Source organism: Aphelocoma coerulescens, chromosome 3 (assembly GCF_041296385.1).
Source record: "Aphelocoma coerulescens isolate FSJ_1873_10779 chromosome 3, UR_Acoe_1.0, whole genome shotgun sequence".
Taxonomy (NCBI): domain Eukaryota; kingdom Metazoa; phylum Chordata; class Aves; order Passeriformes; family Corvidae; genus Aphelocoma; species Aphelocoma coerulescens.
In genome coordinates this window covers 85,101,431-85,129,253 of record NC_091016.1, presented here as the reverse complement: position 1 = coordinate 85,129,253, position 27,823 = coordinate 85,101,431, and the positions used below count along the sequence as shown (strand labels likewise).

The window sequence follows — 27,823 nt, the reverse complement described above, 5'->3', positions numbered from 1 at the left end:
AACCAGAAAATTTCCTTATGTTGTTCTGAAACAAACAGGTTAGTTCCAGGACAATTTCTACCATTGCTGTCAAGATATTTAATGCTCCTCCTGATCCAGATATTTGCTTCTCAGTCAACTTGAATGGCTCAGCTTTACTAGCAAATGGCACAGTCATATTTTGTAACACATTTTCAGACACTTGAGAAAATTCAGTGGTCAGCAATTTTTTAACAGAGGTGAAAGACCCTGATACAACTAATGCAAATACATTATCTGCTGAACAACTGATAGATAGGAGGACACCTATAAAATATGTATAAGATGTCAACATCTGTTGCTGCTTCAGACAGTTCTCACTAACTGATTCTTGTACTTTATTGACCAGAACATTAATTTCTCCTGCAAATTTATTTGGATAATAGGATTGTGTTGATCAACAGCTTTCTTATGATAACAGTTTTGCACAGACACATCATCTATATTAACAGTACTGACCAAATGGCTAGCTGTGCCATGAAATTTTTGTGTATTCGGAACTGAAACCATATATTCTTTCTCAGCTAGAGTAATCTTGGTTTCTTGCCAATCTGTCTGTGCTTCTTTTCAGTTATTTCTCCTTGAATTGCAGATGTTTTCATTGTTTCATTGCTTTTATTGATTGTGAATGGTTTAGTGATTGTTTTCGTTACTTTTTCTGTGGTGCTCATTATCTCAATATACTCGTTCTTCCCAAACTGTCAGCTTTCCTTTAAGGGCTACATGAATTTTCAATGAAAATATAGATTCCATTTTACTCTTGTGCAGCAGTGAGGTCTCCTTTTAGGTGCTTAATCTCTTCAGTATCTTCCTTAGGCAGCTGCTGGTTAACTTAAGGTTTCATCACATTCTTTGCTCTGTGACCATACTTCACTGTACTCTGTTTTCCCTTGGGATTTATAGATGTGGGAGAAACTGTGGCTATTATTGATGTTCTGTGTTCTACAAAAGTCTTGAAGGATCCTCTTAGGATGCCCTGTGTCTTCTTCCACAAGAGCAGCAATAACTCTTTCATGGATCAGAATAGATGACTTGGTATTTCCAGCTTCATAAACTCTTTTATCAACTGCCCCAAACTGAAGTGTTCTTACCTCATGCAAGTTTGTATTCCCAGTTCTAACAAGCTCTTGTCCATCTGCTTGAATCACTTTCATATGAATGGTCAAGGAAAAACAGTAGGATCAACTGGAATATGAATTCATGTAAGTAGCTGTAATAGTTCTTTTTGCTGCACCTTTTTCCAGTATTTGGTAGGCTTCATTTTTGTTGTGTTCAGGTATTTCTTCTGAGCCTTTCACATTTACACCTGTCTTGTATATGGGATCATTGAACATCTGCAGTCTTTCTCTAGTGCTGTGAATTGGATTCAGAAGATGAAAAAGCCCTTCCTTATGTATTTTAAGAAGAGAGACTTTTACAAAAAGAAGAATAAAAATCATTGTCAATCTCTGTGACTTTTTCTAATAGTTGATATGATGTATTGCCAGACTCCTTTCAGTGGTGTCCAGCAACAGGATGAGGAGCAGTGACCATAAACCACAACACAAGAAGTTCCACCTCAACATGAGGAAGAACTTCTTTACATTGAAGGTGGCAGAGCCCTGTAACAGGCTGCCTAGGGAAGTCATGCAGTATCCCTCTCTGGAGACATTCAAAACCCACTTGGACAAAGAAAGGTACTATAGTCATAACAGTTTTGTGTTGCACATGACTTAACTGGTTCTAGTGAAGCACTGGCTTTGTCTTTATGCCTGTGTTTTGGAACAAACATGGGCTTCTGCCTGTTATTGCACTGCATAAGCACCGAGCAGCTTGACCCTTGACTTTGGGAAGCTTTGCATTATTACCCAAAACACTCCATATACTGCATCTGATGCACCTTCTGAGCTAACTTTCCAGTTGTTACTGTCTGCTCTGCAGATGAGGAATTGGGGTATTTCTAGATACCTTTTACAAACACCTGACAACATACAACTCATCTGTCAGTAGGCTTAACTGAAGGCCCACATGCTGAAAAGTCTTAAGGAATTGTTATCTGAAAAAGACTTGAACTCCTCTGATGTGGCATGCATGTAAAATTTAATATGGAGGTATGTTGGAGAGGGAGGCAGAGATTTTTGGGATCTACTGTTTTCATATTAACTTCACAGATCAGAAAACCGGAACTAAACTAAGAAAATCCAGTCGCAAGATGCTCTAAAGTAGAGCTGCTCTGTGCAATTCTCAAAATAGTATTTTCTCCTACATATTAAAGCATGTTGCAGTCGTGCTGATTATGACTGGATCACTAATCATTAGATTTGTTTTTTTAATTCTCCTGAATGTTCTTCACAATTATGGGATTGGGTAGAGCGTGCAGGAAGAAAAGTTCCCACCACCTCTCAGCTTCATGAGGTGAAGCTGAGAGAAAAGCACTGTTACTGAGCCTCTCTGCAGAGCTGGGTCCTGCGTCCCTGCAAAGACGGCATTTGGAAAAATATACGATGGTGCAACACTTGTATCTCAGATGGATGCTACTCATCACTTTTGCAAATAAGTTTTCTAAAAAGTTACATTAAACCCCATAACAGGATGATAAAGCACTGATGCCTTAATATCCTAGGATGTAGCGCTCTGGTCCTTATCCTGCAGAGACCTCATCCTTTCCAGCCGTATCTCTTGCCCTAAAAATCCTCTTTCCCAATGCTCCCCTGACAGCCCTCCTGACCCCGCCTCGCAGGTGCTCTGCCTACAAACTTAGCGCTACTTAAAGGGCTCACTCAACCAGGCCTTCTCCCTCCAGCCCTCCCGCAGGGCCGTGGTCCCGGCGGGTGGGCAGCGCGGCCGCCCTCGCCTCCCGGGGGCACCGCGGGCTGCAGTAGCGGCCCTCCAGCGCCACGGGAGCGGCCGACACCCGGCGCCGGGATCCCGCGGCCCGACCCGCCTCCTCCTCCGGCAGGTGCGGCCCTGCCGGGCCGCCGCTGCGCACTGGGCGGGGCGGGGAAGCTCCTCCCGCTCGGGCACCGGAGCGGCACAGCCGGGACGGCGGCTCTGCGGCGCGGGAGTTGCTTGCCCGCGGCTCGTCCGCCCGCTGCCGTCGGAGCGGAGCGGAGCGGAGCGGGGCGGAGAGGCGGCGCCGCCACCGCCGCCGTGCGCGGCCCCGGCACCTGCCCGAGGTGAGCGAGCGGCCGGGCCCGAGGCGGCGCCTCGCCGCCCCTGTTACCTAACCGGGACCGGGGCGGGGGGCGGCCGCCGGTCGTGCCCCACCGCCCCGGCCGCTCAGCACCGCTGCAGTGGGGAAGGGGGACTCTGACGGGGAAGGGGGGGCCGGGGGCCAGTGTCCCCGTTGCCAGGGAGACGGGTCAAGCGGCAGCTCCGGCCGCCGGGGCGTCCCCGGGCACCGGGCAGCGCTCCCGCCGGCCCTCGGCTCCGCGTAGGAGGCGACGGGGAGCGGCGGTGGGGGTAGGATGAGCCGGAGCCCGGGGTGGCTCCGGGGCGCCGTGAGTCCCGCTCCCCGCGGGGTTAAGCAGGGACGTGCTCCAGGTGCTCGGCTGGCGGCGGCTCCGCGAAACATGGCTCTGCCGCCGCGACACGGGCGCTGGAAGGGTCTCGTTACTTGGCGCGAGCTGCGCTCTTGTGAACCTGGACTTGAAGCTACTCGTTTGAGTGACAAAAACAAGCTTTTGCTCCTCTCCGGCGTTTAAATATGCGAGGGCTCACAACTGCAAATGATCTAGGCACCGTGATTGCTGGAACATTGTATCTGCAGCCCTCGCAGTTGAAAAGGTGCTGCTCAGGTGGTTGTAGCTGACGGTGGGGAAGGATTTGGTTCCCGGCAGGAAATTTCCCGTTTGGTCGATCTGGAGCAATTCTCCCAAGGGAGCGCGGGTCGCTGCGATGCCGCAGGTTGCAGATGGCTCGTTGCTGCCGCTCTCCCAGGCCATCGGTGGAGGGTGGATTCCCCCCATGGAGCGAGCCCGGCTTGTCTGAGCGGGCTCTGGCGGAGTCGGAGTGACAGCTGATCCATAGCTGTCACACCAAACACTGGGAAGCAGCGGGCTTGGCACCAGACACCACAGTAAAATGTGAAAGAAATGGGATTATGGCTTAAATCTTACCACGGGGAAATAAACTGCAGATGTTGATCGCAGCAAATAGTGTGACTACAGTTTTTAAAGCTTGTCATGAATTTTTCTAATTTTATAGGGCTAGGAGAAATCTTACAAACGTTTCAAAAGCAAGTTGGGGTTAGTCTTATTTGTGTAAATGTTCATGGCAGCGTTTGTTCAGTCATGAAAAGATCAGGAGTAGACCCAGAGGCCACAATCCTGTTAACTGAAGCTCATAGGGTAAAGGAGTGCTGTAGCCTTGCCAATTCCTGTTGATTCTGGGATCTGCCTGCATGAAGCAGTTGGCAGGGGCAAGACCGCTGAGGCGTGTTCAATTTTTTAGAGTTTTTATCTAAAAACCGTGTTTGCTGTTTAAGTACATCCTACAGAAATCCAGCGATGTTCTGAATAAGTAATACAGTTACCACAGATGCTTAAAAAGCCACCTATATATAGCTACTCAGTCACATCTCTTTGTGTTGTTCAAGTTTACAGATGATTACAAAGAATTTTTTTCTTTACTTTGAAACTATTCCAGAAAAACTCCTCTAATCTTTTGTCTGCTTTTCAGACTGTGAGTAATTTGACAGCATCTGTAAAGTACTTTACAGTTATTATGTACAAAGTACTACACTAGGTATGGGTATTCTGAGAAACTCTTAGAGAATAATAAGCTCTTGACTTAGTAGGACACTAAAAATAATGGAGTTGTACCAATTAATATCTCTTAAGCACAATTTTTTGTTATTTTTTAGGTGCCTACGGTGTTTATAAAAATACTGTGTTTTATTGTACATACAAGCAGCAAAAGGCCCTGTTAATTCCTGTATATGCTTGCGTGGAGGAAATGTACATCTGGGCAGCTATTGAATTGGCAGATGGGAGGAAGATTGTACTCCTAATATTTCAAGAGAGGAAGAAGTTGCCTCAGGATTTCTTTGAAAATGGTCCAGTTAGATTGGCAGGTATACCTCCCATTCAATTCCAAGCAAAAGTGCTCTTAGGGAATGGGATTTTAATATGGAAATTGAAGTGTTGTTTATTTAATACTGTGGCTCTGCATGAACCACACAGAAGATGAGACTGAGCACTGTCTTTACTGTCAAAAAACAATGGGATATTTTAAAAGTAGAGATGACTATGCAGAAATTTAATTTATGGATACCATTTTGTGAAAGCGAGCTTGGAAGTGACTGAGCTTCAAATTGGCCCTGAACAAACAGTGTAGAATCTTGCCTTGGACAAGAAATATAAGATTGCCAGGGCTCTTCTAGTGGAATTGTAATTTTTCTTCTGTCTGTCTTCTCTGTAACACAGGACATGAACAACTGTGTTTAAGATGGCAACTCCTGTTAAAAAGTCTGTGTATTGCTAATCGTGTAAGTGAATTTGACCCAGGAGCTGAATTTGAACATACAAAGAGATTTGAGTAGCATCACAGGAGGTGGTTTTGTTTCGGTTTTTTCCTCCCTTTTTATTAAGGGGAGCAATAAATTTTGAGTTTATGCTAAGAAGTATGGTTAGAAGATCAGTAGCAGATGGAAATTTATGCTTGCATGGGTCATTTCTTCAGTGGGCACTTACAAAGTAAAGTGAGTATGATTTGAACAGAGAAAATGCTACGTTCATTTAAAATAATGAATTTTTTGTTGTCTGTTTTTAATTCAGAATGTGTTTCTTTTGCCTGAAAAATCAGAAATAGATGTAATGTAGCTTCTGACACTGATGATCAGCTTCTACAAAGCAGCAAAAAAGGAATGTATTTAATAAGAAATTCATGGCACTGCTGTGGTGTTTTTGATCGATTCTGCTGACTGGATTATGATGAACTTAATGGCCAAAAATGACAGTAATTTAATGCCACACTAGCATGGGGAAGTGATAGTTATAAATTGAACTAGAAATGGGAATTAGATTAAGTGAAAAGTGAAATAATTTAATCACTTGGGTGAGAACAGATGACAGAGTTATTGGGAAAAACTAGCCAAACAAAAATATCATGCAGTGTAATTACACTTACCTACAGCAACCACATATTTGTCTCATTTTAATTCTTTTATTGAAAAAGAAAAGTTATCCTTCATATTTCTCATCCATCTAAGACTTTCATTTGATACTTGCCAGTGTGTTCTCTGGTCTGAGGACTTCAATTACCCTGATTACCCTGATTGCAGGGAGTGGAGGGAAATCTTGTGTTTGTATTTTTCTATCTCTCTACTTTGGAGATAGAGGAACAGTGCCAAAAGGCTAAAAATTACAAGATTTTCCTAAGAAATTATTAAATTTTTATAAACCTGGTTTCTAATTTTTTTAACAGTTTATTCCTCACACAAAAAACTGCCAAACCACCTTGGTACTACTAACTGGTAGTAGTAGTATATCCCCTCGCATTTCTTGACTTATCTGATGCTTATACTTAGTAGTGAAAGACATAGGATCCTTGACAGTGATTTCTAAACCCTCAATTCTTTGTGTTCTGGCCTTTTGACCACTTAGGAGATAAAATGAGGTCTGCTGCTCTGGCATTCTGTGTGCATACTATATTGCACAACTGTGTGCTTCTAGATGGGATGCTTTCGTTTCCGAGAGATTTTTGAGATTTTACTATCAAATTCTGATTAGTGAAAATAAGTAAAGAGTAGAAACCTTTCACAGGGTCTTTTAAGGAATTGTTTAATTAATGCATTTTTTTAAAATTTTATCTTGTGTGCGGGTTTTACCCCTGACTGAATTTTGGGCTTTGAACAGTTAGAACCTTCAAATTGAGAAGAAACATACTTAGGAGACTATTTTTCTGGGAGAATTCCTGCTAAGCCTGAAGAAATTTCAGGGACTAGAGGCAACTCTGGGAGGTAATTGCAAGAGAAGAAAAAGAAGCAATTATGTTAGAGTTTGACAGTTTAAACTGGGAAACCAGGAGAGCTTTGAAACTCCTGGTTCTGGATGTTCCCCATGTGGGCCAGCCACCCTGAATCTGCCTGACTTTTATAGAAAGGCAAATGTCTAATGTAGGCCAGAAATGAGCTGCAGCAGCTTCTGGGCAGGTGTTAGTTTGTGTTCTAGATTCCACAAAAACGTTTTGTCAAGATTTTATCAGACATGTGTTTTAATTGCACTTTTAACTATGGAAACATTTGGACATAGCTAAGATTAAACACTGAAGTCTGTTACTGGGCTTGCTGTGGACCTGCAGAGTTTGTCTTCCTTTCTGGGGCAGGAGTTTTGCACAGACAAGGTACCTGAATTAGGAAACCTTTGTCTCCAATGCTGTCAGTGACAGTGAAGTCACTCAGGGCAGATAGTTTGTGGGAGCTGGGGCAGTACCAAGGGGTCTTTATGCACCTGCATATGTTGCTAGATCTTCTAAATACATCTCTCCTTTGGCTCGAGACAAGAAAGATGCTGTTTCAAAAAGTGACATTCCAGTAGTGAATGGCATGCAAATTCCAGTCACACTCATGCCAGTTGGAAGCTATCGACCTTGATATCACTGGATGGATATTGCCCTGTGATGAGAAAGCAATGAAAGATGTAAACAGTTACGAGTAAAATAAATGAGAGGCTTCAGAACGTCCATAATACTTGAGAATGCATGATTTTTCTTCCTCTAAGTTAGGTGACTACTCTGAACAGTTATGTAAATTAAGAATTTGTTCTGCCAAAATTTCTGTAGCAATATGCTGCAGCAGTTTAGAAGAGCTTTAATTGTTGGGAATGAGCTCTGTAGGGGGATAAATATTGTAAATATTTTGATTCATCAGTACATGAAGGTTAAGGTTGTTCTGGAGTGTCTTTTTCTACTACCATCTGTCTTTGTTTTTCCTGGCAGGAATGATACATATAGTGATGGTGTTTGACAGTATAGATGCCGTAATGTTGGAGCCTAATTTACTGTTGTGTTTTTCCTGAATGCTGTGGTTGTTTAGGATGGATCTTAAGATTGTGGTTTTTTTCCCATCAGTGATCGAAATGCTTTCAATTTTTTTAACCCTTTGTGCCTCCAGAATAGCCTTTCATTCTAGTCTTCAGTAAGAAACCACTTGAAAAAAATTCTCAGCATCACTAGTTTGGACTACAGGGGGGTTTTGTTTTGAAGGTATCATAACTCAGATTGATTGAGGTCCATTTCTGCAGTGGTGATAAGGCTCAATTTCTGTCCTGTATGTTTTGTTTGTTTTTTTAAGTAATTGCTTAAGTGAAAAGCATTTCTTAGGTTAATAACAAATTTTGAAGAAGATGTGAGCAAGCTTATGGCCTTATTATGTCTGAAACATTTTCCATCATGTTTCACTTCAGATTAAATAAAATAAAAGGGCCACTGCCCTTTGTAAGCTAAACTGTGCCTCTACCTGGCTTATCAAGACAAAATAGATAAAAACCTGTGGTTGAAGAAATGTCATCAGGACATGTGGAATGTATTTTTTCAGGTTTATTTTTGAAATTTTCTAAAATTGGTATTAAAGTTTTTTTTCCTAATATCTACATTTATAAGAGAGTCTCTTGAGTAGTATTTTTTTCCTGATCTAATACAGATTTTAAAATTATGTCTTTAAAGCGATAAGAAGAAGGTTCTCCCTTTGAGGGTATACATCTTCTGTGGTTTTTGCCTTTTCTCTGTTAGTTTTGAAAGCCCCCTTTCAGTCAGTGACCTATCTTTTAGTCGCATAAAACAAAAAAAAAAAAGAAAGAACTGAGGTGATGTTTTCAGAACAGAACTGGGACTTTGACTTTAGTGAACTGTGAAGATCAAAACAGAGGTCTCAAAGAGCAAGGCTGAACTGAAGTGCTGTCTTCTTGAGGGGATAACAGTACCTGTTGTGTGGGTTTGGTATATTCCTTAGCTGAACTTCCTTTTTTTCACTTTTTCCTTTTCCATAGAAAACTCACGCAAACAAACAGGAAGGGAGCAGAATTCCTTTCTGGCAGGGCCTTAGTGCATCAGCACTGCAGAGTGCACTGGAGAATGTGCCATCCCCCTGCTGTGCTGAGCTTCCTATCCTTGGTGAGGTTACATTAAAGTACACTGGGGGTTTCTTGTGGTCTGTGGTGACTTTTGCATACAAATGTAGCTGCTGTATTTGCGTGTAGGGGAAGTGTGTAGGAAATTGAATGATGACAATTCAACTGAAGTCTTGTCCATTTACATTTCATGTATGTGGCTCCATCCTCCAAACACACTCACAGAATTGCAAAAACGTAGGTGTTGTTGAAATGTAAATAGAAGAACTAGATGTGCTTTGCTTGCTTAGGGAGGATAACTATGAATGGAACTGAAACAGAAAGAGGAATTCAGCATTAGAGTGCAAGTCAAACTCCAAAATGTTCCCATAGCCAGGGCTGGCTACCTAATACAGGAGGAAGCGCTCCTGGACCAGTGTGACTGGATCCTCAATTATATATTCAGTTTGAATCATGCCATTTCAATTTTTTTATTTTTCTTTTTTTTTTTCCTTTTATTAGATTTGTTCAATTTCTTTAAGACCTTTTGATCAGGTCCATCATTCACAATGTCATCAGATTCCATGCTTCACATCTTTGGATGCAAATGGTAGCAGATGAGAACAAGTCATACACAAAATTAGTGCAGTTTATATTTCTTGCAGCTGTTCACATTTCCCTAGGATTCCAAATCCACTGGAGTGCAACTCTACCTTAAAGGCTGGAAAGCTGCTAGAAAGGCTGTTTGAGTTTACTTTCTTTGCTAATTAGAACTAACTCTTGCACTATGGACTTGCATTGATTTTTAGTGGTGTTGCTGGGTAGGTGAAGAGAATTAAGGCTCTAGTAACAGAACCTTGTCAGTTGTAATTTGTGGCAGTTTAAGACATAAATACCTCCAGCTTTCCACCTCCCTCTGCACATATTGCAGAGCTGGAGGAGTGGAACAAGTGCCTGCATTTTGTCTGGTTGAAGGCACTACTGTGGGATGTCAGTATGGGTTTACACCATGACACCAGTGGCAACACAAGTGTCACCTGTACTCTGAGGCAATAGTATGTGGCAGAGCATGGGGCATACAGGGTCAGGGGAGCTGAGGCATCTTCAGTGGCATGGATTGATTCTGTGAGTTCCACATTATGTTTCTACATTTTTTCTTGTCACTGGTCTGTGTACTGTGAATGATGAAAATTGTTGTTGGAAACCCAAGGAGTGAATTTTCATAGGCTGTGTCTTTAGTTCCTAATGTATTTATCCTTTGGCCCAGGTAGTGAGGGGGATTACTGTGTGATCACCAAAGAGCCTTAAACAAACCAGATCAAGCCCTGAACACCTAAAAAGAGAAGGGAAAGAAAAAAGTGTAAAGATATATGAGAGAATGGTGGAGTTTTGTTTGTCTGAGTGTTTTTTTAGTTTTATTGTTGCTGTTGGTTTTTTTTTTTTTTCCCCTCTGGGCTAGTTGGTATAGTCTGGGGCGGGGGGGGGAAGCGTGAACAGAAGTGTTTCTTTTGCTTAGACCTGAAGAAGGCACAGAAGTCTAAACATTTGCCTGTTCTTTTTCTAATTCAACATCTGCTCCTAATTAAAGTCAGATTAAAAATTATTTAACATCTTAATTTTAGGAATTTTTCCTTGAAACAGCAGTTTTTCTCCAAGTAAAGAAAAAGTCGTTTTTCAGGCTAAGGAGTGCTAAGGAATGGTTGAAGAAAATCTTGAACTGTAAATTCAGAACCTTCTATATGAAGGGGAAAAAAAGCCCCTCTATCTGTTGTCAACTAAGATTATTTCCCATCTGTTTATCCCTGTTACACACATTTGAAAACTGTTAGAAGAACCAGACTTTATCAGAAAATTCCATCTAATGAGTTTATGACATCTTATGCATCTTGTTTTGACACAAGGTGTTCCGCAGCAGTACTGGCTTGAGGTAGTCCTGATCTCTGTCCTCCTGCTGCAGCTTATTGCTCATGTGTTTTGCTGGCATCAATGTTTGTGGAAGGGTATTGGGGATAAAAAGTGAAAAAAAACCCCAGCCTCCCCCCCAGAAAATTAAAGGCAACCCCACAGAAGTCTCTCGTACACTCTTAAACTAAGTCAGGCAAAAGAAGGAAGTGTAGAAGCCAGCACTGCTGCTGAACTTGTACCCATTCTATCTTAAGAGAAAGTTGCTTTGACCTGTAATGAATATATGCAGACTAGAGAAAAGCATGTGGACTGTAAGTGCTTAGTTTTCTTTCATATAGTCAGGGGTAAAAGGTGTTAAAACAGTGGGTTTATTTAGCAATTTCTGGCACTGATTGGTAGTAAGCAAATGTTTACACTGCAGCTTGCCATAAATAAACAGAAGGGTGTTTGGAAACCCTGACCAGCTTTTGTGTAGGAGAGAGCAGTCATAACAAACTGGTTCTGTGAGAAACTGAAAACAAATAAAAGATGGGCTGTTATTCATGGTTTGCAAAGGGAGAAGAGACTGTGAACAAAAGAAGTAAGTAATTTTCAAATACTGAAAAACATTGTTTGTGAAACTGGAATAAATTTCAGTAACATTTCATGTTCTTCTGTTTTCAGTCTTTAGAACACATCAAGAAGAGAAGGGCAAATGATTTTAACCAACTCCAGCCACAGAGAAGGGTGAAAATCTTCAGCTCCATTCAATACTGCTGTGAGTCTTTTATATCTCCCCAAGGTATTTCCAAGAACATTTCCTACCTGTTTCTGAGTGTTAGAAATCTTGCAGTCACTTAAAATGTTGTAGTTAACTAAAGCAAAGAATTCTTTCAAAAATCCCCTAACAAACCTTTTCCTACAAGGAAAGCTCTTCTTTTTGGTACTTAATGAGATTATTACCTACTACAAGGAAGTTATTTTCCTTATTGTTTTGTGTTCTTGGGATTTTTTCAGTCTAACATTACTGTATAAAGGGATAGGTAAGCAATAATCAGATAAGTAGAGCATTTCCAGTTACGTAGTTGAAGGATGGATTTATGGGTTTTTTTTAAGTAGTTGTTAAATGGTACCAAACCCCAAAATCAATATTCCATTTTTATTTTATACTGACACATAGTTTTTGTGATTGAGTAATGTCCAAGTATCTTAGTACCTGATAACTCATACTGACTTTTTTGCAACTTTTTTAGTGGTTTTCACACAACCACAGCAATGTACCAAAGAATCTCTAGCCTTAAAAGATAGACTAGACTCAGACTAGAAATGGAGCTGATGAAATGGTAATAAAAATCATGGCTAAGGCTGAACCTTTTTCTTAGTTATTCCCTGTGTGGAGTGGAAACGTGTCTTCAGCAATCTTATGGTCTTCACAGAGAATCTCTTGGTTGTAGCGTTCCACTGGAACCAAGCAGGCAGGGAAATGGTATTAATAGCTCAAATGTGTTTGTGACTGTGGTGGTAGTGAAAAGAAGTATGTTTTACAGAAGAGACAAAACCTTCCATATAAACTGTCATTAGGGCATACAAGTTGACTGTGCAGTGTAGAGATACGCGCTTAGCTCTGAACAAAGTAGAAAAACATGTAGGAGCACTATTTGTGGTGTAGAGTTTTATGTGAGTAACGTGTTGAGAAATTACTTGTATGTCTGCAGGTCTCTGCATTGGGCTATGTTGAATGCAGGTCAGTAAATTCCAGTCCAGATTTAGAAATTTTATTCTCCTTCTCTGTGAGAAAAAGACTGCAAAGATCAAACTTAGATGGTAATAAATTGGGGAAACTATTGAGTTCTAATGGTATTGCTGCATTGGATTTTGATTCATCTTTGAGAAGGTTTTGTATTGCCAGTAGCACTTACTGAGGGAATTTCATAAATAGCTTTTACTTGTAGTTAATGTGCAGATTGTGCTCTTTTTCTCCTGAAAATGGAGCCTTTATTTGATTATCTTGAAATTGGTATAAATACAGAGGTAAAAACTTGCATTTGTTTTTCAAATATAACTGAGAATTAGCCTGAGAGCAAGCTAGTGGTGATGCCAGTCCTAGTGGTGATGCAAGAGCTTCTATATGCTCAGTGACTGGCAACACTGTCAGATCTACAAGTTAAAGTGCTTGCAAGGTGGGGAGAGATTTTTCAGAATTTATTTATTTATCTATTTATTTGTTTATTGGAGACTAGTTGTCCCCTGATTAAATGGGGGTGACTATAGTGTTGCCAGGTGAATTAATAAACCTGGCCAAAGTAGTCCTGCACTCCTTGGCTGCATTAGGCATCTTACTGTCCAAAGACGGAAAAGAAGGAGTGAGTGTGTGCTTAGAGTGCTGGATCATGTACAATCCAATGGCTCAGCTCCTTGGCAAGGTGGGGAGCAGTCTGTCCCCTGCAAATTCTCTGATTCAAATCCAGCTTCTTTTGTGTGCCATTTGGTAAAGAGAAATCAAACACAGTTTAATTATCCTCTTAGTCCTTGGATGTATCTGCAGTATCCTTGGGCTTGGCCACTGGAGGGGATGAGTGGATGCTTCAGGCCATCTTTGTCAGTCAGCAGTTTTTGGGCCAGTGTGTCTCTGTTCCCAGCTCAAGACATTGATGAATAGCTTCTACTTGTTCTATCATTGAATGGCTTTAAATCTTAGCATTATCATTCTCAAGCATTCAAAGTCTAAAAGTCAGTTCCCAGACATCAATAATCACATCAATTCAGACACTCCTCAGTAGAAGTCATAAGCCTGGTGTTAGATTATGTTTTCAAGCTTTTCTCAGTAATCTTCAGCCCTATAAACTTTATTCTTTTTTGTGAGGTGAGAGCTTCAGGCACAGTTTTGTTCCAGGAGGTACATTTGGTGGCAGGGAAGGAAACCATCATGACTGGTTTATTTTGGCTATTTTGCACATTAAAATGTGTTTATTTTCTGATCATGGCTTACCTGTGATTGCAACAAAACTATTCTCTAGAGTTAGAGCCTGAGTTGCCATTTTCCTTCCTAAGTCAGTCTGTGTCAAATTTTGATTTAGAAATTCAGTTGATTTTAGGGATCACACTGTCCCCCTGATTCTTCTAGAGGTGTAGTAACAGTGGTATATTTAAAATTTTATTATTTGCTATGGTCCAAATGTAAAAGCAACCTAGGTAGCTTCCATGTGGGTTAGAGGCTGGGAATCTAAACTAATGAAAAAGTAGCTAGAGTAAAAGTAATGTGGAAGTGTTGTGATACAGCATACAAGTCAGAATAATACAGTAAAATACAGTAATTCAGATTTCTTCTGAGCAAGTAAACTTTTTAAAAAATTTTGCGAAGTGTCTAATATAAAATAGTATTGTTTTGTTGGACATAGGCAGTTTAATTTCATCACAATTCCTTTACAGAGTGGATTGTCCCTTTTATGTCAGCAAATGTTGCTTTTGCTTGTTTAAACGTTCATAGCAGCTGGAATCAAATGCTTTACTCTCAAACAAGAGTGATTATTAAGAAGTTAGTCTCTGATCATGCTGGTACCAGCAATATTTAATGTCTTTTAAATAATTAAAAATGCTAATGTGAGATCTTGTAGATAAAGTGCACAGTTAAAGCAATTAACAGCATAAGATCTAGTCAAATGAATTTTTGATGTAAGTTCTTTTCCACTACCAAAAAAATCCCAAACCAGCCAACACTGAAGTGAAAAAAAAAAAAACCACAAATCAAATGTGTGTAATACAAGCTCGATAACTCTGTGCTCTGCTAAAAAGATTGTGGATCTTTCAATTTTAGTTAGAGATTTGACTTCTTCAAGTACTTCAATAACATTTTTAGGAATGAAGGAACTATTTTGGCCTTACACATGTCCATGAAGAAGAGATTTGGAGGAAAAATCTTCTTCAGGGCTGTCTTGTAGAGTTTTGTTGTTACCATATCCAGGAAAATCTTAATTGTTTTCTGGGATATGGTAGTAACAGTAATAGGCCACTATTGTCCCTTTGGACATGGTTTCCTTTTGTTTTGATTTTCTTCTCTACCTGGCAGTGTAGTTTAGATAGAGATATTCACTGTAGCCTCTAGGAGCTGTGGCTTTCCCAGACATAGTTAGCAGAATTATCTTTCAAGAAGGCTTCTTAGTTTGACTCAATTTTGATATACACTAATTTTTTGCCTTAACTTTTGACTCTCAGAAGCATTACATTTAAAAGCAAAAATTTTAGTGATTGTTGGAAATTTGTTCCAGGTGCTTTTAATTGCTTGGATTTCTTTTGGTTGATGATCATCTGCTGGAAAATTTTGAAAATACCCTCATTGAAACTTAGTTAAAGAAAATAAATTCTTTTGCTCTTCTTCAGGAGTCACTCAGGGCTCAACTTACTTTCTGGAATAGGAATGTCTAATGCCACTTGAGATACTGATACAGAAGGGACTGGGTGTCCTGTGTGTCCTGTGTCATCTTTCTCATATCCCCAGGAAGATGGCTTAGATACTCTATGGGGTCTGAAATAACAGTACATTTCTGTATATTATCAACTGAATTAAAGTATTAATTGAGTTTAATTGCAAAAAATTTTTAAAAAGTGAGTGCATGAATTGCTTACAAAGTATTATTTTTGTTTATCAAGTGAAATAATCAGCAAACTTCACATAGACAGTAGTTGCACTTGCATTGCTACCAAGTTTTCCTATCCAAAAAACAACAACAACAAAAAAAACTTGCTTATGACAAAAGAAGTGTTTAGTGCTACAGGACATTTGGTTTGGATTGGTATTATTTCTAGACAGGAGTTAAAAGGATTTCTAGGCAGTTCCAATAAATGGAAAAGACTGAAATTCATAAATGTGCCCTGCTGGGACACCTAACAGAGATGTGGAGGCATGTGCATTTGCTATGGTTTTGTTAGAATTTCCCCCTTTTGCCCCTTCTGTTTCCTTTTATGAGATAAAATGTCTTCAGGAAGATTGGAATGTGGAATAAATAGGTCATATGGGACTAATATGCTCTTGCATGCACGCACTGAGAAGGCGTTCATAGTCTTCTCAGCTGAATCACACAAAGCACAGAATTGTCTAGGTTGGAAGGACCTCTTGACATAATTTAGTCAACCCCCCGTATTTAAGCAGGGCCAGCTAGATCAGATTCTCCAGGACGGTGTCCAGAGGTGTTTTGAATGTCTCCAAGAATGAAGATCCACAAGCTCTCCGGGCAATCTGTTCTGATGCTTAGCCATCCTCACAGTAAAAATCATTTTCTAATGTTCAGCAGGAATTCCATGTCTGTTAATTCGTGCCCATTAAGTTATAGAAGAAACAGTGTTTTAACTTGAATTATAAGTAGCTATTTGTAGCACTTAGAGGTTTTTAACAAGGTAATTGTTGCCTTTGAAATTGAAAAATAAATGTTATTTTCGAAACAAGGAAACAAATGCTCCTACAGCCTTTTCTTCTTCTTCTTTTTTTTTTTTTTTTTCCCTGCTGTTTACTGTTTAGCTTTCTCAAATATAGTGTGATTCTAGTGATGGGCATTCAATTCACAAACTTCAGTTAAGCATGTAGGTCTGTCTCCATGAATCATCTGATATTTGGTGCTAGGGGCAGTATTCACAAACCCTAGAGACTTGCTGAGCTTACCAGTTTAATGTCTGGGTAGTGATAGATGCTTCAGAACAAAGACTCAACAAGCTGTAAGTTGTTTGCATGCATATAAAGGGAAGAACAATATGTCAATTTAACCACTAGGAAAAAAAATCAAACGTATACAAGTTTTAAATTCTTCACTTCTACAAGTAAGCACCTAAGTGTAGCCTTATGCAGTCCTTCATAGGTGCCTACGTACATTCACAACACCCTTGAGAATTTAAACAGCAACTTGTTTAAAAAAAAAGTTTGTGCTTTTCTTTCGAAATTTAGCTTCTGGTTTGTTTGGTTTTGTTTTTGCTGTTTTTTGGGGGGGTTTTTTTGTGGTTTTGTTTTGGGTTTTTTTTTTTGTTTGTTTAAATAATCTAAGGAGTGCTGATGCTACGTTCACCTAAAAAAGGATCTGAGTCTGTCTTTAAATCTGTATATACCCAAAGGATTTAAAGTATGAATTCCTGGATTCTCTGAAAAGCAGAAAGTAGAGCATGTTCAAATCTGATATTTTCAAACAAGAACTCATGTTTCTCTAGTAACCTATTTGATAGAGCTTAATTAGAGTAATATTTTACTTTAGTACAAAGTATTTCCTTAAACTGAGTTTAAGACATGTTGTCAAAGTTATGACTCACACTACAAATACATCATATGCATCTTCACACTGAGTTTTTTCAGACTGCATTTCCTGTCACCTCCCCTCCCTACCTGGTATGTCCCTTCTGCTCTGAGAGGAATTTTTATTTGTTGGATTGACACTGGGTATTAATGACAGAGGTCAATATCAGAACATTTTCTAGATAGCTGGTCTGGAACACTGAATAAAGTCTGTGTTAGAAATGGAACATATGTTGAGTAAAGAATGAGACAAAAAAGATCTCCTGTTTCAGTAAAATACTGTAGTATGAAATTTAGATTCTGGATGAATCCTTGGAGAGAAAGAATCCAGTAACTCTATTATCAACGTGGGCAGGGCATTCAGCTGTTTTCCAGCATAAGAGGTCAGGTGTCCTGATGTTTTCCCTTGTGTTCCCAGTAGATATGTGAACCACAGAATCCTCTGATAGGAACTGTACCATTACCAACTGTCCTAATGCTTCAAAAGCTCACAGTCTAGCAGGTTGTACTCACAGGGAGCAGGCCGCAGTTCCCTAAGTAAATCTGCCCCTGATATCCCTCTTGAGTTGAGAGCATTTTTCCTTCTAGTGGTGTGGTAAGAGTTTTCTCCTTTGTCCAGGTAAGGTTTGTACAGCCTTGTGTGTATAGCAAAGCTCCTGATGTTTTTTGTCTGTGGGTGCAAAAAAATCTATCTGACATCTTCAGTGCTGCTTTGCACATCCCAGACCAGGCTTATCTGTGTACTCCTCTAGCTAGGCTAGTTAAGATTATAGAGGTAGCAGTGACTATGTAAACAAGTTGCAGACAGTGAATATAAGAAATAGTGGTCTTACAGTAACAAAATATGTACATGATGGAAACTCTGTCTTTCCTAAAATACAAGTGTTTTTTTTGATCTGCAGAAGGCAGTGTAAAACAGGGTAAAGAGCTAGAGGAGAGATAACTGTGCAGGCTTCACTGCTTATGGCTTTTGTGATTGCAGTGTGCAATAGAACTTGGAGACGGGCAACCCTTTCCACTCTCTCCCACTGCTTCTCACCCACAAACAGAATTTGTCTGTAAGTCTTATTTATTCTGGTCATCTAATTAGTTTTAATTTTCTCTTTCAATCTAAATTTCTTTAATGTTTAAATCACATATATCTTTTCAGTAAGGAAGTGTTTCAATTGATCCAAGTTTGTTGTAAGGAAAAGGTCTAAATTAGGTGGATCTACTTCGGAGCTCTAGCTAACTTCAAGTCCTGTCTCTCCTACTTAAACTTCTATGTCAATTATGAAAAGCTACATAGTAGAAATTCCTTTTATACTTGAAGAGCTTTGCAGCTAAATAGTAATACAGGCGTCCCTGTAATACAAGAGTTTATGCTGGAATGGCATTAGCCAGGCTTTTAGAAGTTTTGATGCAATTTAAGTGTATAAAAAGGGCCCTAAGGGAGTTCAAACATTCATGTTTAAAGAAATGATGGAATTAGGAATACCTGTGCCTTTTCTTGTAGTAAGCTGATTGTAGGGAACTTCAGTTCGGGTATTGGAGAACTTAGCTTTTTGCCTTTGCTAGCATTCTTAGTTTCATGAGCATGTAACCCTTTAACACTTTTAAAAAGGTAAACTAAAGAAAAACTCTGGAAGAGCTGTACTGACTGCATGGAACAGCAGCATGATTGGAACCATTAGCCCTAAGATCACTAAGTAAACTGTCAGGAATTGTTCACTATAATCCATCACAATCAGCAGAAAGTGAAAGCAAATGTTCTGCAGCTGTTTTTCCACAAAAAAAAAGGTGCAAAACTTGGTGATCTTGATTTCTAGTCTAAAATCTAGATGAAATGGGCTTTAACAGACAGTGATTATTTTAGTTGCTTTCTTCTAAATCTGATGGTTTTGTCACATGCACATTTTAGTCCGGGATCTTCCCTGCCCTTGGTCTTTGTCTTTCTTCTGTGTGTTTTCCCAGTCTGTGCTCCTGAGCATTCAGTCTTCTTGTCCAGCAATTAGAATTATTCCCTGATGACCTCTGGCTTCTCTTCCTGTGATTGCACTGTAGAAAAATCCATGCTCTCTGATCTATTTTCCCAGATACTCATCTGATTTTTATATTGTGTACTATTCCACTGTTTCCCCTTCCCCTTTGCAAAAGAGGAAACTCAAGAAATAACTGTAGCTGGGCTTCTTCACCAGCTTCCTCCATATTGTTTTTGTTTCCTCTTCCTACTTCTTTCCCACTTGTCATCTCCCTCTTGGCCTCACCAAAATGTGTTTCATCATCAAGACAAATGACACTGTCCAATTTGCTTAAAGCTGTCAGAAATCTTTTAATGCCTGTTTCTCTTAACAGAAAGGTGTTCACAACTATCTTTGTTCTCTCACACTGAAGAGTGTAGGAATAGTCCATAAGCCAGTAACGTGTCTAGCTCTGGGGTCCTCAACAAGGAATGGTGACTTGTTAGAAAGGGTCCAGAGAAGGATCACAAAGATGGTCAAAGGGTTGGAGCACCTTTCCCGCAGAGACAGGCTGAGACTGTTGGGATTGTTCAGCCTGGAGAATAACTTGGAGCCTGGCCTCACAGTGGCCTTCCAGCACTTAAAGGGGCCTTATAAGAGGGAGACTGACTTACATGGGCAGGTAATGATAGGACAAGGGGAATGGTTTTACAGGGTTTAGGTGAGATGTCAGGAAGCAATCCTTTATTTGGAGGAAAGAGAGGTACTGGAACAGGTTGTCCAGAGAAGCTATGGATGCCCCATTCCTGGAAGCGTTCAAGGCCAAGTTGGATGGGACTTTGACCAGCCTGGTCTAATGGACCCTGCCCATGGGATGGGGGCTAGAACTAGATGATCTTTAAGGGCCCTTTTAACCCAATCCATTCTATGATTCTTTGATTCCATATGGGGTAAAATTGATAGTGATTTTAGTAATCAGTTACTCCATGAGTTGAATATTTTGTCAAAATAGAAACATCGAGGTCAGTAACCTGTTGCAGTGTTTTGATGTTTATAGAATTGCTGTGTAGCTGTACTGTTAGGTACTGACATTTTTTTTTCTCTGATTCCTGAAAGCACCCATTGGACACAGAGCATATATTTTATGTTATTGTAATTATGCTGTAAGAAAAAATCCACTCTTTGAAATACTGTCACTGTCCTGGAGGTACAGGTTATCTTGAAGTATAGTTCTGCCACCCTGTGGCTACTGAAGGCCGTTTTTAGAAGGTACATGTTTATTTAACTGCTGGTAGTCACAGCCTTTTACCTTTAACATCATGAGTGCTATTTCACAGAGAAATTTGGAATGCTCTTGCAGGTCCCGTAGAGATGTATAAACTCTCCATGATTTTATTGAAATATATAAATACTTGTTCACTGGAAAAGGTTTTAAACTAAAAGAGAGCGAGCTTAGTTTAGATTTTAGGAAGAAATTCTTTACTCAGAGGGTGATGAAGCACTGGAGCAGGTTGCCCGGGGATGTTGTGGATGCCCCATCTGTGGAAGTGTTCAAGGCCAAGTTGGATGAGGCCCTGAGCAACCTGATCTAGCAAGTGACAACCCTGTCCCTGGCAGGTGGTTGGCACCTAGATAATTTTTAAGGTCTCTTCCAACCCAAACCATTCTATGATTTTGAAAAAATCATGACAAATTTTCTAGGAAAAAAAACCTTGGATTTGAAGAACAGGGTGTTCTTGTTGCTTTTTTTTATCAAATGAAAATGCGAATCAAATTCCAAAAGAACACTCAGTTACAAGCCACTCAAATCACCTTGTATTTTATTTTCATTTCGTGAAGTCTACAGGAAAAATCTTGAAAGCATAGTTTTGCAAAGTAACTGAAGATTTTGGTTCATGCCAGCAGCAGAATGCCTTAAAACTGAAATACCAGATAGCTTTCAACTTGTCCCTTATAATGACCATGAACTCAGTGTATGGATTAGATACTTCATTTTGAGAGTAATTGTTAAGCCTATGTAAATATAAATGTAAAAGCATGTTTGTTGCCTAACTTTCAGAAAGATGAGAAAATAAGTTTATAGAAAAATAGAATAGTTTGGGTTGGAAGAGACCCTTGAAGGTCATCTAGTTCAGTCCCCTGCCATGAGCTGAGATTTCTTCAGTGAGACCAGGGTCAAGTTGTAATATTGGTCTCCCAACTACGAAAAATGGATCAGCTGCAAGTTATGTCCTGCTCCTTTCAGCAGGTGAGTAATTAGTATCATAGCTTAAATGATAGCAACAATTAGTGCTCTGAAAAGCTAAGATGATAGTGCACAAAGATATGTTACTACAGTTGTATAAAACTGTTATCTTTTTTCAAATGAAATACGTGAAACTGTGTGCATGCAGCCTGGAAATGAACCTCATCTTCAAAGTCATCAAACTTCACCTGTGTAGTTTCCAGCAGAGTTACATGATTCTATATGGTTTTATCACTGGAATGCAACAAGCTCTTTCTCAGGTGGTAGTTTAGGTAAAATATGCCTTAAGTTACACAGATGACCATGAACCTTGCTTTTTATTTTATCTGAATGTGTATTCAGAAAAAATGTTCAGAATGCTGATGTATTGAGATATGTAGAAGATATAACATCACAAAGAAGATATAAAGACATAAAGATGTTGTTCTACTTGTACAGCCTTTACCCCTGTGATTTCATTTTATATTTTTTGTGGTTTAAGATCTTAATTATTCTGTGAAGTCAGATAGCAATTTGGTAGTAATAGAAAATAAACTTCATTATTCTAATTGACGATAGCTGATGGCCTGAAGATAGCAATGATCTTTCCAGTCTCACAAGAAAATAGTTTGTAATTAATCAGAAGACTATAAAAGTTTGAGTTTTTTGTGGTTTTATTCTATATTTATTTTGCTGAATTTTTTCTTGAGGTGTTTTTACTGACTTCTGTTTTCCCAAACAAATCCAGATTTTCGATCTTTTTATTCCCTTAATATTGTAATTTACATTAAGTCTAAGAGTTTTTTTTCAGTACTATGAATGCTTTTTTTTAAAAGTCACTGTATTGAGGCACTAAATTAGTTGAGCAGCTTGTGTTTGAGCTGAGTGATGGTTTCACTGACAACACTGGGCAGTGGCAGAGTTTTTCTCACACTTGACATTCTTGAACATTTTTTTTATGGAATGAGAAAAATATTTCAATTCCCAAAGATCTCAATGAAAAAAGGAAAAAGTAGTGTCTCCCAGGCATGTGGGAAAAGTGTGCTAGTATACTCAGAAGGGCAGGTTTGCAGTCAAACTTTAAAGCTGTTTCCAAGTGTTTTCCTTTTGACAAATTAATTTGGCAGAGATGTGATTAAAAAAAAATAGAAGATAATGTCCTTTATTTTCTGTGAATAGTAAACTCGTACTTTTGTTTCTGAAGAGACTCTTACTTGAGAGAAGGTGAAGTATGGCTTGAAAGGATGATTTATTCTGACTTGCTAAAACCACAGGCAAAAGCAGAATCTCCTGTGAATAAGGATCTAAGCCAGAACAGAAAATTGCCATGGGTAAATCTTAATGGTCTGGTTCTGTATCCATGACAGCCTCCGTCAGGATGTGCTATGATGCCATGCTGGAGTGAAATGAGTATAGTGTTCCTCTGTTAGCTTTTAAATGTTGCATTTTCTTTTTTAAAAAAGGCCAAATTGAAACCAGATATTTGGAGCTGTCAAAGTGAAAATACCATTTGACTGTGTACAAATGCTTTATCTTCATGACTTACCCAGTTGGTTTGAAATTTTACTTTTTTGCAGGAAGAAGCTCATGATCCCTTCAGTTTGTCCATGCATCTAACTTGAAGTGGTGTGTGTTTAAGTGGAAGTGTTTTTCAATATTTAATATACACACTTAGAAAAGGAGTGACTTGAGGGAAAGAAGATAACTGATTAAAGATAACTACATGAAAATGCAAAATATCTTTAAAATTATTTATAGATTCAGTATTTTAGTCTTTTTAACCAGTTCTTGAGCATGTGAATTTTAATAAATTTCTCTGTGAGTTTGGCACATGGCAAATTTAACGTAAGCAATGTTGAGTTACTGTTTTCCAACATAACAACAGTCATAATTAAGAATGTTAATAAATATATCTAAATGAAATATTGCTATCTAAACAGATACGTTATCTGTACCCAGAGAAATGAAAAAAAACCCCACATTTAATGTAATTTTATGAATCAACACCTTTTTATGGTTACTGACAAGTGAAACAAAGTTTAGGAATGTAAGTAAAAGCTACCTATGTGGAATGAGTTTAAAATCTACTTAAACACTCAGGGTTTGGCTATGTGGTTTGAGTGAGTTAAAATTAATTAGTTGAAATATGTTTTTGATAAGCAGTATTGTTTTAAGTAATGTGGTAATAGATAAATGAGTGGCTTTCCCAATTCAAAGTAAAAAATTAAAGGAGAAGTTAGAGGGCCTTTCACATACTAGAGGACTTTAAAGGCAGAGAAATACTTAACTAATGCAGTGCCATTCTGTGAAATTTAGTGGTAAACAGAAGATCAGCAACTCTATTTATGATGAACTAGGTGAAAGCTGTCTTAAGTGGTACCAGTGTAAAGGACTCCGCAGTTCCCGAAGTCTCACTGCATCCTTTATTGAGAGATGAGTGCCAGGGATCACCCCAGAGAGGCAAGTCAGTCTCCTGTCACTCTGTGAGTGGCTCTGAAGCAGCAGAGGCTGTTGTGAGGAGCGAAGGAGTGGCTGCTTGAAGACATCCCCAAGGGTTTTTGGAAGTTGGCTCTTCTACCTCCCTCCAAATGTGGATCATCACAAGAGCAGAGACTGCATCTGGCTGCAGTGAAGTTTTATGTATGTTGGCTGCCTGGATCTCAGTGAATTGTTTGAAAGATATTTAGCTCAAATTTTGTGTTGCAGCTTTCCACAGTTAAGCTATTTTCTTTATGTGGGATAAAAGGCACCAACTGCTCTGTAATTTTCCACCCTGTCTTTTAAAGGAGTTCTGACCTTGGCCATACCTGGAACCATGGAGGCAGTCAGTTGGGGTTTTTCTGACTTCTACATGGGTAATAGAACCCTTGCTTTCCCCTAAACCTAGGTGGGGCTCAGGGGAGGGGAGTGGGATAGTTTAGTAGCTGTCTGCCTAAGAAGTAATTCCCTTAGTAAAGAAGAGAGTGCAAGCTTTTTTTCAAATGCTATTTTATTTTTGTATTAAGAACACATTTAAAATCAGGATTTTTAAATAGCTTCATTTTTGACCTAACAAAAATAATGCTTCTATCCTGTTCTGTAAGTGAGTTCACACTGAAGTTGATTGTAACTCAGTTCTTATTTACATAGAGCAAATGGGAAAATTATTGATGAAACCACCAAGGTGGTAATTATTTTATATAAGCTTGAATTATGTAGAAAACCTGCCTGTTTTCAGGCATTATTAATAGACTGTCGTTTCCATTATGAACATGCATTTTTTACTAGTTTGCAAGACAAAGCAAGCATAATTAGAGTGGAAAAAATGTTTCTTAGGTACCCAGTATAAAATACAGAGCCTGTTTATGCAACAGAGTAAGTTCTGTGATGACCTGGACTATGGTTTAGGCAACTCTGTAAAATCAGACATGTGAACTAGAAAAAAAAAGCTTGTTACTTCAGGGGGAAGGAAATAGTGAATTTTGGGACATTTAAGTTATTTTCAGTATAAAGTAGATTGAATGTGAGTTTTAAAAAAAAATTTTTGGCAATTTTTGCATGTATCTCAGACCTAGAATATAATGGGCATTTTCTGTCTGGCCTATTTTTCCCTGTTAATTTCACATAAAGGAGTATTTCACTATAACAGAAGGATTTAAGTGGATTTAAAGTTTTCCATTTAAACCAAAAGTCTTATCCTTAAATTAAACCAAAAGTCTTATCCTTAAATTTATAAACTAATCTTTTAAACTGATTTGATTACTTATAGTAGTTAAATTGAAAGACAATAGTATGTCTTAAACATTCTAATGCAAACAGTTTCCTTAGGGACCAATCACAGTTTATATAATGGAGATGTATCCGGCTGTCTGAAATAGAAATAAACTGTTGGTTCAAATGATTTTAGAACTGTTCTAGCACAGCATATCCACACAACAGGTGGAAGTGCCTCCTTAATTTTTTTTTTTCCATAAGAATAAATAATACTTCTGAATTTCCAGTTCTTAAAAGTTTTGAGCTGCCTTAACTCTATGTGGCTAAACAAAATCAGTGTAGTATTGATTAAATGATTTCCACGCTGTACTCTTGTATACATGGTGTACATTTAAGTGAGGCATGCAGTGCTGGAGCTTTGGAAGAGAAAGGAGGAGTGCCAAAGTTTAGGGCAGGTTGCTTTGTTAGGGTAAAAACACTGAATGCAGTATGGGACTCTTTGAATGTTTTGTTAATTCTTTGATGCATATGCCTTAATTATTGGAGAAGGAATGCTTTTCCCTGCAGGTCTTCCTCCTTCCTCTGTTTGCTCTCCACGCTGTTTGTAGTTTGAGGGGTTTTTTTTCCTGTGTGTGGGCCAGAGAGTTTGGACTTCAAAGTTCAAAGAAAGTTGATTTTTTTCTCTACCAGTCTCTGGATGGTGTAGGATTTCCTAAGGGCAGCCATCAGTATTGATGTATGGGTGTATACAAGAGCAGGTACATTGATCAGAAGTGTTTGCTTCGTTAGTTGACAGCACTCACTTAATATGTGGTGTTTTTCTGTCTCTTGAAGGATAAGGTGAATTGTCTTAGTAGAACTAGGATGGTGATGGTTGATGGTGAGAGTGAAATGTTCTGAAACGAGCATTGGAAAGCACTGCATATGCATTTGCTCAGTATCCTGCTGAATCATCAGCATAAGTTCTCTATGACCTCACCCCTTTGCTCAGAATTGCAGACATTTTGGAAAAGGGAGAAAAATATGGAAATATTTCCATTCTTCAAATTTTGCTGAATTTTATTACTTTATTGTCTCTGAGTTACATTAAATTATCCACCTATCATTTAAATAAGCAGCCAAAGTAGTGTACTTTTCTTTTTTGACTATTCTATTAAAATCTACTTTTTATACTTCATATATAAAATTGAAATGTTTTGTCATCTGTGCTGGATGCTACACCATTTAAAAATTTGTTCTAAAACCCTGTTTTCAATAACTTAGGTCTTTGGACACTTCAGTTGTTCTGTGTTTATTTGTATGGTCACTTTAATATTTTGCCTTTAAAAAAAGAAGCCATTGTGTTTGTAAAAATGATTGTACTGTACTGTTTATATTTGCCAGAATGTTCATAGCATCATAGAATCATTTAGGTTGGAAAAGAACCTTAGGATCATTAAAAATAAAAACTGTATGTTATTCAGGGAAATAAGCAAACAATAATACATGCCTTTGGCTTACTCTTCATATTGAAGGATTTTTATTACAGTTACTTCCCTCCTCACCACTCTTCATCTTTTTTGAAACAATATGTGTTCCTGAGTTTGTGGAAAGCATTCCTCAAGGGCAGTAGGTACAGGACATTCAGACAGCAAGCTGTGAATCTCTAGAAAAGACTAGAGGAAAGGCCACTTTCAGACTGTACTCAAATCTAGCCAATGAAAGTTGCTTTTGAATTGCACATCCTGAAAGTATTGATCTTTAAGGCTGAGGCTGTGTATGCTTTGAATTTTAATGTTCCTCTCCGTTCTCTTTTTCTAGCTGGAACACTTGCAGCTTTCCCTACAGGATTATAAGCTTTGATAGTCTGAAGACCAAAACTGAAGGATGCCATCCGAGAGGTGCCTGAGGTATAGTACTTGGTAGTGTGTAGGAAGTTGTTAACACTTAGGATGATGTTTACCAAAGATTCAGTTAAGAAAGTAGCAAAAAGTAAAACTAATAATTTTGTTCATTAGATAGGAATTCACATTATTAAATACATATCCATGTTATAATCTGCAAAATATTACCTTCTTGTTGCCACTTATCTCTAGCAAAGAAAATTGTGCCTGGGATTGATTGGAGTCCCATGGTCTCTTCATACATTATCTTGTTTATGCCTTAGTCTATACTTGGAATTTTTGATTGTGGAAGCAACTGGCATTTTACATTTATGCATCTGAACTGGTGGCTGGTGATAATTTTGGGTCTGTGTAGTGCTCCACTGTTCAGGACATATAGCTTTTCCAGTTATATGAAATGTCTTCCAAGAATTCTCTCCAAATTCATCTTTCTGCCTTCCCTTCTCTCTCTTTCCCAGTGTAGTCTTTCTCATTTGTTTGTATCACCCATTGTTGCAATAGAGAATTTGTCATTTATAATTTAATTACTTTCTGGGAGCAGAACACAGTTCTTTCAGACAGAATGCTCTGCAGAATTTATTAACTGAATTGGTTTTCTGCAGAACTTGGCAGTAGTGTGATATGCTGGTGGTTCTGCTTTACAGAGTAGTTAACACTCTGATCTCGGGAGCTCAGAAAACGCCCTGATATGACTGGGACACCTTAGCATTCCAGTTCCGTTCCCCCTTCCCTGCCAGAAGAGAATCAGGACTTGCTTGCTTTTATAGCTATTGAATATGGAATCAACTGACACTATCACTACAAGTAATCAGTCATGTTATGTTTTAATTATTCTATGTATTTTCATTCATAAATTCCAGTTAAATTGCCTTTCATGTGCATGT

General features: G+C 38.8%; 1 protein-coding gene and 1 pseudogene across 13 annotated transcripts in view; one reads left to right on the top strand and one right to left on the bottom strand.

Moving 5' to 3' along the window:
• Positions 1 to 324: 324 nt before the first annotated feature.
• On the bottom strand, positions 325 to 1,457 carry LOC138107059 (kinesin-like protein KIF11 pseudogene; annotated as a pseudogene).
• Positions 1,458 to 2,808: 1,351 nt separating this feature from the next.
• The window catches only part of KLHL32 (kelch like family member 32), a 127,136-nt gene continuing 102,121 nt past the window's right edge, over positions 2,809 to 27,823 (top strand). For 8 of the 13 annotated variants that reach the window (XR_011149962.1, XR_011149960.1, XR_011149961.1 and 5 more), the window contains exons 1-3: positions 2,809 to 3,173; positions 11,613 to 11,706; positions 26,857 to 26,945. Coding sequence is in view for 10 of the 13 variants with exons in the window: in XM_069011106.1 (XP_068867207.1) it covers positions 26,923 to 26,945 (23 nt within the window). In the remaining 3 variants the exon portion in view is untranslated. Of the gene's footprint in view, positions 3,174 to 11,442; positions 11,530 to 11,612; positions 11,731 to 23,748; positions 24,004 to 24,149; positions 24,219 to 26,856; positions 26,946 to 27,823 lie in introns of those variants that run through there. The other 5 variants (XM_069011110.1, XM_069011108.1, XM_069011107.1 and 2 more) reach the window with 5 other exon arrangements.